We start from the raw sequence: 10,027 nt of genomic DNA, 5'->3' as shown, positions 1-10,027 counted from the left end.
GAGGAGGAGAAGGAGGAGGAGGAGGAGGAGAAGGAAGAGGAGGAGGAGGAGGAGGAGGAGGAAGAAAGTATGCTGAGAATCAGTGGTTCTTGCCTACAATCCTAGCTACTCAGAAGGCTAGATTTGGAGGATTAAAGTTGAATCAGTCCAGGAAACTTTGTCACCAAAAGTGCCAGCAAAATGAACAAAATGTTGGACTGGAGATGTGACTCAAATGGCAGAGCACTAGCCAAGTAAACGAGTTGAACAAGCTTGAGTCCCAAAAGTTCAAATCCTAGTAATGGAAGAAAAAATTAGCCAAGTGCTGGTGCTCACACCTATAATACTAGCTACTCAGGAGGCTGAGATCTGAGCATTGTGGTCTGAAGTCAGCCCAGGCAGGAAAGTCCATGAGACTCTTATTTCCAACAAGCCACTCAGAAAAAGCTGGAAATGGTGCTATGGCTCAAATGATAGAGGGCTAGATTTGAGCAAAAGAAACTTAAGGACAGGAGCTGGGAAGGTGGCTCAGTGGTAGAGAGCTTGCCTTGCATGTATGAGGCCCTGGGTTTGATTCCTCAGCACGACATAAGCAGAAAAAGCCAGAAGTGGGGCTGAGGCTCAAGTGGTAGAGCCTTGATCTACAGCTGAAGAGCTGGGGGACAGTGCCCAGGCCCAGAGTTCAGGTCCCACAACCGACCAAAAAAAAAAAAAACAAAAAAAAAAAAAAAAACTTAAGGACAGTACCCAGGACCTAAATTCAAGCACCAGGACTGCAAAAAAAAAAAAAAATCCTAATAAGACAATTCAACAAGACAGGTTTAAGTCACAGGGTGTTTAGGAATAAAACTATCACTCCCATCACATTGGCATTTATAAAGTGAATGAGATATTAATGAGTATCATTAATATCTTTATGAGTATCATTAATATCTTTATAGCCAGACCTCTCAGCTCCTTAACTGACGGTCCCGAGCCTCTGCTTGTAATGACTGATAGATGGTTCTCAATCTGCTTTGGCCTCCAAACACTTTTTTTTTTTTTTTGGGTCCGGTCGTGGGGCCTGAACTCTGGGCCTGGGTGCTGTCCCTCAGCTCTTCAGCTCAAGGCTAGCGCTCTACCACTTGAGCCACAGCGCCACTTCCAGCTTTTTTCTTTTTGCTTATGTGGTAGCTGAGGAATTGAACCCAGGGCCTCAGGCATGCAAGGCAAGCGCTCTACCACTGAGCCACCTTCCCAGCCCCTCCAAACACTTTTTTATTCTTTATAAAATACTTTCTCAGGAGTAGTTCTTTTGAAAAACATTTCTTGCCTGTCGCCAGTGGCTCACAGCTGTAATCCTAGCTACTCAGGAGGCTGAGATCTGAGGATCATGATTCAAAGCCAGCCAGGGCAGGAATGTCCATTTGACTCTTATCGTCAATTAACCACCAGAAAACCAGAAGTGGCACTGTGGCTCAAATGGTAGAGTGCTGGCCTTGAACTGAAGAGCTCAGGCATAGCAACAAGGCCCAGAGTTCAAGCCCCATGACAAAAAAAAAATTTTTTCTTAAAAATTATGGTTTTGCCAGGTATGATGACACATACCTGTAGTGTCAGCTATTCAAGAGATTAAGGTAGGAGAATCACTTAAGCCCATGAATTTAAGACCAGCCTGAGAAACATAGTAAAAACCTCCCCAAATCTAGGAGCTCTATCCATTTGAATCATTAGAAAAGAAGCCACTTAAGCACTGCTATACCTGCCAAGAGGACCTGTGAGGCATATGTCACTGAGAAGAGCACTGAGGACATCTAATGAAGCCCATGGGAAATGCAAGAGAGCCCTGGGATTTAAGACAGGAAGTGATGAAGCTGAGCACCAGTGGCTCACGCCTGTAATCCTAGCTACTCAGGTAGCTGAAATTTTAGGATTGCCGTCCAAAGCCAGACCAGGCAGGAAAAGCCATGAAACTCGTATCTCCAATAATCCACCAGAAAACGGGAAGTGGTGTTGTGGCTCAAATGGTATAGCGATCACCTTGAGCTGAAGAGCTGAGGGACAGCGCTCAGACCCAGAGTCCAAGCCCCATGACCAAAAAAAAAAAAAAAAGATAGGAAATTATGATGGCCCATTCTGTGAAAAAATAATCTCTGAAGAATAAAAATGATTACATTCTGGAAGTTATTTGGTAAGCTTTATGGTAACAATATTTGTAACAAATATTGTGAGATGAACAAATTAGCAATTTTTTTAATGTTTGCATTTAAATGAACAGTTCAAACAGGAAAAGTCTATAAGACCTTTATCTCCAATAACTGTGAAAAAGCCAGAAGAGAAAGTGTGGTTCAAGTGGTAAAGCATCATTCTTGAGCAAAAAAGAAACCAAAAAGCCAAGGCTCTGAGTTCAGTTCCCAATACCAGCACACACACAAAAATGTCCAAAATTGTAGGTCTCCATTACTTTTTACATTCTTTGATTGACATCAACTCAAAACCTTATCCTTTACCCTCTTCATCTTTCTGTCCAGGACTTAATCATACATAACAGACATCTCCATACATGCGAGGAAAATGTCAACTAAACATGTCAACCTGAGTTTTTCTTCCTTCCTTTCTTCTTTCTTTTGTTTTCCTTTCTTTTCCTTTTGTGTCATGCCACATTACTTGGACTTCAACTCAGAGCACTGTGGACATCTAATTGAGGACTACAACAAATGCATGACAGCCCTGGGGTTTAAGGCAGGGATGGCTTCAAACCTCAATCCTAAAATCTCAACCTCCTGAGCAGCTAAGATTAGAGGTGTGAACTATCAGTGCTTGGGTTGCTTGAATTTTTATTTTTGACTATTTTGTAAAAATTATCTTTAAATAGTTGTACAATTTTCTTTAAGGAGTTGTCATTTTATGAGCACAATGCATCATGTCACCCCTGAGTTTTTTGAATGACAGCCTATATGATTTGGTGCCATGATTATAATGGAAGTTTGGAGAAGAAAAAGAAATTAACTTACATTTGCTAGGGCTTTCGTCAAAGTCCCACTCCCATCCATCGTACACAGGAAGTCCTTAGAAAATTTCATCTTCACCTTGCTATTCTTGATCATGAGCACCCCAATCCCCTTGAATGTGAACTCCACAGTCTGCTTAGTGGAAATGGATCGTGAGAGGAAAAGCAATGTCTCCTTAACACACCCTTCCACCGTGTCCCTGGTGAATGGACACTCCAGAGAGATCATAACAAAATTAAGTGGAACCACTGGAATGTCACCTAGAGAAGAAATAGATAGTTGAGGTGGAGAAGAGGACATGGCGACTCCAATAAGGACCTAATTCTTACTACTCCAAAACCGTCTTTGTGAAGCCTTTAGTTGTCCTTAATGGAATACGATTACTACAGACAGGTAAGGATTTTAACACATACTAAGCAGTACAATTTTCCCTAAAAGTACAACAATGGTTTATGCTCAGAATAAAAATAATTACCGTGTGTGTGTGTGTGTGTGTGTGTGTGTATGCACACGCACCAGTACTGGGGCTTGGACTCAGGCCCTGGGCACTGTCCTTGACTTTTTTACTCAAGGCTAGGGCTCTACCATTTCAGCCATAGCTCCACTCTTTGCCTTTTGGTGGAAAATTGGAGATAAGAGTCTCATGGACTTTCCTGCCTGGGCTGGCTTTGAAATGCAATCCTCAGATCTCTGCCTCCTGAGGATCTAGAATTACAAGCATGTATCACTAGTGCCTGGTAAATAATTACCTTTCCAAACAACACTGTACACAAACTTTAAACAGAAATAACTAATTGCTTCTATTCACCAAAGATTTTCTGAAAATTTCTATCCCCTTATTTTTTAGAAAATGCTCTTGCAATATTTGCATATTGTATCATTTTAGACCATTATATCATAATACAATAAACATATATAATTTTAAACCATGTTAAATATTTTAAACAACAGTCATGTCAGTAGACGTTATTCTAATTGAGTTGATCTTACATAAGGGGATCATATGAGTGACTTGTAGGAAGCTTTTCTTCTTTAATAAACCTATAAAGGACATTGCAAAGGGACAAGATCATTTCTAGTATGAAGAAAGCACAAGGTCAGTTTAGCTAGAACTAATACAGGAGCCACACAAGATCCACAAGTTAGGAAAAGGGTAAGTAGCAGAGAAGATCAAGATCATAAAGTCAGCAGGCACCAGTGGCTCATGTCTATAATCGTAGCTACTCAGGAGGCTGAGATCTGAAGATTGTAGTATGAAGTCAATTAACCAGCAAAAGGTTTGAAGTAGCGGTATAGCTCAAATGGCAGAGCTCTGTTCTTAAGAGAAAAAAAAAAAATCTAAGAACAACACAAGCCCCTTAGTTCAAGCTCCAGTACCAGCACGCACGCACACACACACACACACACACACACACACACATACACACACACACACACACATAAGAAAGATAATAAGATCCAAAAAGACAACCTCTTTTTTTAGGTAAATAAATATAAATAAAAATTCTAGCCCCCCCCCGCCCCTTCCTTTTTAGCCATGCTTCTCCACCATGCATGGTTGGGGCAGCAGTTTGGTAAATAAACCTCTTTTCCTGCCTGAATATCGAGTGTTTTCTTCATCGGCTACCTAATGAAACCTACTTATTTAATATACCTTACATATGGTGCCGTGACTCAGATGGGGTTTTTGAGTTGGAAATGTTAGAATTTCCTAACCCCTTTTCTGCGAACCGAACTGCAAGATTTTTCACCAATACCATCGCTGGCCTTCTTATCCACGTCCACACCACTTCTCTACTCTGTCTCTCAATGCCTCATGAGACTTCTCCAGACTTCATCCAAGAGACTTGCCTCCTCCAGACTTCATCTAATGACTCAACACCTAAGTGACAGCTGCTGCCTGCTGCCTTCTCCCAGAGGGGACCACATCTCAGCCTTTTACCCCTACTGTTGATGCCCCTGGCCAGCAGGAAATAGCCAGAGAGAATCTTTGCCCTTTTTCATAATTATCAAGAGGCTGGAATGTAAGGTCTGCACATGGACACCTCCCTCCCTCTTGGCTAAGTTTCCACCCAGTATCTCTTACCTAGGTAACTGGCAGACCTGGAAGCAGTCACCTTCTCCTCCTACTAGGTCACATCCTGGGCCAACTCTGGTCATATGCCTCCCATCTGACCTTAGGAGGGTCCCAGAGCCTGAGGTGATATCCAGATCCAGTGTGGCCACACCTTTCCCCCACTTGGCCACACCTCTTCCTGTCCCTGGCCTAGATAAGTCCTGGCCCAGAGATGGGTTCCCCCCTCCCTGGGTTCCCCCCCCCCTTCCCTTTTTAGCTATGCTTCTCCACCATGCATGGCTGGGGTAGCAGTTCGGTAAATAAACTTATTTTCCTGCCTGAAAAAAAAATTCTAAGAGTGTAGGGTTTGTTGGGCACCAATGGCTCTCACCTGTAAATCCTAGCTACTCAGGAAGCTGAGATCCAGAAAGGATCTAAACTGGTTCAAAGCCAGACCATCTACAAAATAGCCAGCAAAGAATCAGGCTGGAGGCTTGGCTCAAGTAGTAGAACATCATCCAAGCAAGCAATGAAATCCCAAATTCAAACTCAGGTACCAGAAAAAAAATGTTTAGGAGACTCTAGAAGAATATACACCAAAATTTTGACAACAGCTACCTCTTGGAGCCATCAGGGCTTCAACTTCTGTGTGTGTGTGTGTGTGTGTGTGTGTGTGTGTGTCAACTTCTGTGTGTGTGTGTGTGAACTTCTGTGTGTGTGTGTGTGTGTGTGTGTGTGCGCGCACGCGCGCGCACGTACTTGTACAGGGGCTTGAATTCAAGGCCTGGACACTAGCCCTTATCTTTTTCACTCAGTATTGTCATTCTACCACTTTAGCCATAGCTCTACTTCTCGCCTCTTGATGATTCATCAGAGATAAGTATCTCATGGTCTTAACTGCCTATGCTGGCTTCAAGTTATAGTCCTCATATCTTAGCCTCCTAAGTAGCCAAGATTACAGATGTAAGTCTCCAGCACCCAGTTTCGACTTCTTATTCAACATACATTTGTATTTTCTGGATTTTTTTTTCAATATCAAGCATGTATTGTTTGTGTAATTTTCTGAATATTTTGATTTTCTAAAGTAAACAAAACAACATCTTATATATGTATTTATTTATATGATAGAAGCATGTTTAGTTTATTTATACAGTCAAACCACAATCCCTAAATAAATACTTCTTTATAACCACTTTTAACTTCATAGAATCTGGAATATGAGTGAGAGTCTATACAACTCTGTGGCATGACTTTTATAGACTTAGTTTCTCTGAGCATCAAATCTTTTCCTTCTGCTTTAAAACCATTGTGTGGAGACTATGGTTTCCCACCTTGACCCTCCCTTGTAGAAGGTACGACATGAAATCTAAGTCCCTCAAACCAGACACAAAAGCCAAGTTGGGTCATGTTCATTTGTCTCCCTAGGCCAGTGATCTGGCAAGGCCTCCAACATTAAGATGACTTACCAGGTGAATACACTTTGTTCTGTTTGAGTCCATGCAACTGTAGTAACTTCTCTGCCATGATAAACACAGGCCTCTGGAGCACAATTATCTTATTTCCCATCTCAAGCTTTTGTCTTGTGAAAGTGAAAATTCCAAGTCCAAAAATCTGAACCCCCTATCAGGAGAATAAAAGCAACAAACACAATTCAATGAAAGGATGAAGAAAAAAATAATCTTAATTCTGCTATCAAAAAGAGAAGTGAAGAGAATTTAAGCTTGGGCCTTAAAATGACCTCTAAAACCCTTCTTGGCTGTAAAAGTTTATTATTATATACTTCAAATAAATTTGGTTTAAAAATGTAAGAGGAAGACCCATGATGCTTTGCAGATATCAGATACTACATTTTCACAATTACAAGGCTATGCGGAACTTCCATGAATATTATAGTTTCTTCTATCTAATCTAAAATTAGATTTGTCCTAAATTGTATATTTTCAATTTTAATCATATGTTATAGAAGGGAGCATAAGAATCTTTGTTCTCTTATTCTCCTTTTCTCTCCATATCAGACAACCTAGCACCCACAATGTGTGGTTCTACAAGGTAGTGAGCTTGGCTGATGGGTAGAAACAAATGTTGTTTTCCCTCAAAATTTGTTTCCGTTATCATGTATGATGCCATAGAGATAGCATTATCCTATATCAAAGGTTACAAATTCAGATTGCTTCCAAGACTCAAGAAAGCATGCAAGGGAAGGAAAGGAAGAGTGGAAGGTGGCTACTGTAATGGGAAACGGGGCCCAAAAACATGGAGATTTAAACTAGCATAACCTCAGTGTAAACTCTGATTCAACCTGTAGGCTTCTGGATTCTATCTTGACTCACTTGGTGACGGTAACCCTTGGACAATGTAACCTCCTCCAGATCCGGGTGAGCTAAATTCCCAGAATGGAGGATACATCTGATCCCCACTCCCCTAACAACCTAACCCACACTCTTATGGTTTTGACAAAGGCTGACCAGTAAAGCAAATAATCTTGCTCAACTTGCTCCACCACCTGCTTATGAGAAAAAAACCTGCCTTTTGCCCGCCAAAATGTAAACCCGGCATTTTGCTAGATAAATTTGCATGCCATTTTAAACCAAAGTGATAGGCTGGTTTAAACACCCATTATGAGATGAACTGTAACCTCATTGGCCACCTGCGTGGGGTCTGGTATGACTGTACAATGCTTTGTGTGTGTTACAATCCCATTGGTCACCTGCGCATGACTGGGCTCAACCTCTCGAATTTTGCCTTTAAAATTCAAAGTATGCACAGTGCATAGATACCATGGCTGGCCTTCACGTCCACGTCCACACACTTCTCTACTCTGGTGAGTGAAACTACTTTCTACCGTTCTCTGTCACTCAGTCTCTGTCCAGACGTGGCGCCACACCAGAGAGCTCCTACAGCCTTTAGCTGAAAGGCCGGTCACCTCCGAAACTGAGGATGCTTGGTTTTGGGGGCTTGGCCACCCAGAGGGCTCTGGGGGAAGTCGGGATGCCACTTCTGCCTGGTCAGCTCTCCTTCACTCACCAGACTGACTCTCCTACTCATTTAATGGGGTGCTGCGAATCACGCCTGAGCCATGAAACCCCTTTGCAATGCCTCCTGCGCTCCCTGGAAAGCCAGAGAGCCTAATTTTATGCCATTGTCAGATGTACACAGTTTTTGCTACTGCAATGGTAAATGGTCAGAAGTCTGGTTAATTTTAGGTTCTCTTTGCTCTCTCTCTGCCATTCATGTCCAACTTTCTATCCTTTTTTTCTACAACTTTTTGACTTGTGCCTTGAAAAGCGTGACACAGGCTGGGTCCCAGGGATCCCCCTCTAGGTTCCCTCTCAAATGCTAGCCAATGTAGGCTTGATCTATGTTCAAGGCTTCTTTGCATTTTTTCAGAAATTCGCCATCTTGAATTTGCCATCTTGGCCACATGGTGGGTTAAGGGTTTGGCCCCATCTGACCCTTAACCTTCCACCAAGCTTACTACTCCACCCATCTGTTCTAAGGTGCCTTGCTAACAAGTTGCTCTTTTCACAGGCCCTGGCAACTGAGGCCCAACCATCTGATACGCTTTGTTAGCAAAGATGTCTACACATTGTTGTCAAAAATTTTAGGTTTTGGGTTTTGCCTTTTTTGTTTTGTGTTGTGTATTCTACTACTGACTATGTGGTTCTAAAATATTGGGCATATCTGTGCTAAAATTCTCATCACATCTAATGAGTTTTGTCATTTCAGAATATTTGTTGGCAATTCTTTTTTTTTTTTTGGCAATTCTTGATAAGGACCAGGTAAGCTCTACTTATTCTATTTGATCTCCTTGTTGCTTTAATTGGAAATAATAAAGGACTTTTGTGGCAAAGATTTCAGTTCAAAGCCAACCCTGGCTGAAAAATCCCTAAGACCCCATCTCCCAACTAACCTGCAAAGAGCCAGGCTGGAAACATGGCTCAAGACTCTTATCTCTAACCAGCCAAACTCTGCAAGTGGTACTATAACTCAAAGTGTTTCAGTGCTGGCCTTGAGCAGAAGTGCTCAGGGACAGTGCCCAAGCCTTGAGTTCAAACCTCCTTGAATACTAACTGGGACAAGCCATCCCAGCAATGAGCACCTAGACTCAGCCAGTCTGGGGAACAAGAGAACATGGAGAGGAGTAAGAGGAGATGATGTCACATCAGCTATTTTGTGGCTGCCCTCTCAAAATTAACCAGAGCCAGAAGGTCAGTAGAAGTAAGTAGCTTGCCCATCCAATGTCTATACCTGTCTACTTATTAACAACAGGAATTTATATTGTTGCCTTTGTCACCTGACTTCTCTACCTAGTTGCCAGATGTCAGAAGTAGCTAGGGACATTTCTACCAACATTTGCAGCCCCAAGTCCTTCCTCTTGCCATTTATTTGCTCTCTAGTATTTTTTTTCCAGCCCCTCAATGCTCATAAGACTTCTCCAGACTTCATCTAAGGACTCATGCCACCAAGGGACAGCTGCTGCTCACTGCCTTCCCTGGGAGGGGACCAAATTCCAGCCTTTTACCCCTATTGTCGATGCCCCTTGTCAGCAGAAAGTAGCCAGAGAGAATCCGTGCCCTATTTCATGATTATTAAAAGGCTGCAATGTAAGGTCCGCTCCTGGATGGCTAGCAGACTCCATCCTCCTCACAGCAAAGTCTCCACCTAGTACCTGCGTTACCTAGGCAACTGACATCTGGAAGAGGTCACATCTGCATCCGCTGAGGTCACATCTGAATTTGATGTGGCCACACCTTTCTCCACCCATACCCTAGATAAGGCCTAGCCCAGGCCCAGACTTTCTCTCTCTGTTCTTTTCTAGCTCTTTCTCAGCTCTTTCCTTCTCTTCTCTTTCCCAGCTCTCTTCTCTTTCCTAGCTCTCTCTTTCCCACCTTTCTCAGACGCTATCTTTCCTCTCTCTTTTGCCAGCCACGTGGAGTGCCAACCTTGCCTGGTTCCAGCAGGTCTACTAAATAAACCTACCCCTTACCTGAAAAAAAAAAAA

The 10,027-nt window shown here is 42.5% G+C and overlaps 1 protein-coding gene across 2 annotated transcripts in view; it reads right to left on the bottom strand.

The window, feature by feature from the left end:
* Nucleotides 1-10,027, bottom strand: part of Ccdc81 (coiled-coil domain containing 81) — a 50,481-nt gene that overhangs the window by 33,901 nt on the left and 6,553 nt on the right. For both annotated transcript variants that reach the window (XM_013014051.1, XM_013014052.1), the window contains exons 3-4: nt 6,492-6,645; nt 2,973-3,229 (exon numbers count right to left, since the gene is read on the bottom strand). In XM_013014051.1, coding sequence (XP_012869505.1) covers nt 2,973-3,229; nt 6,492-6,645 — 411 coding nt within the window. The remainder of the gene's footprint in view (nt 1-2,972; nt 3,230-6,491; nt 6,646-10,027) is intronic.

This window comes from Dipodomys ordii, unplaced genomic scaffold, assembly GCF_000151885.1.
Source record: "Dipodomys ordii isolate 6190 unplaced genomic scaffold, Dord_2.0 Scaffold22, whole genome shotgun sequence".
NCBI lineage: Eukaryota > Metazoa > Chordata > Mammalia > Rodentia > Heteromyidae > Dipodomys > Dipodomys ordii.
This window is presented reverse-complemented; position numbering and strand designations above follow the sequence as displayed.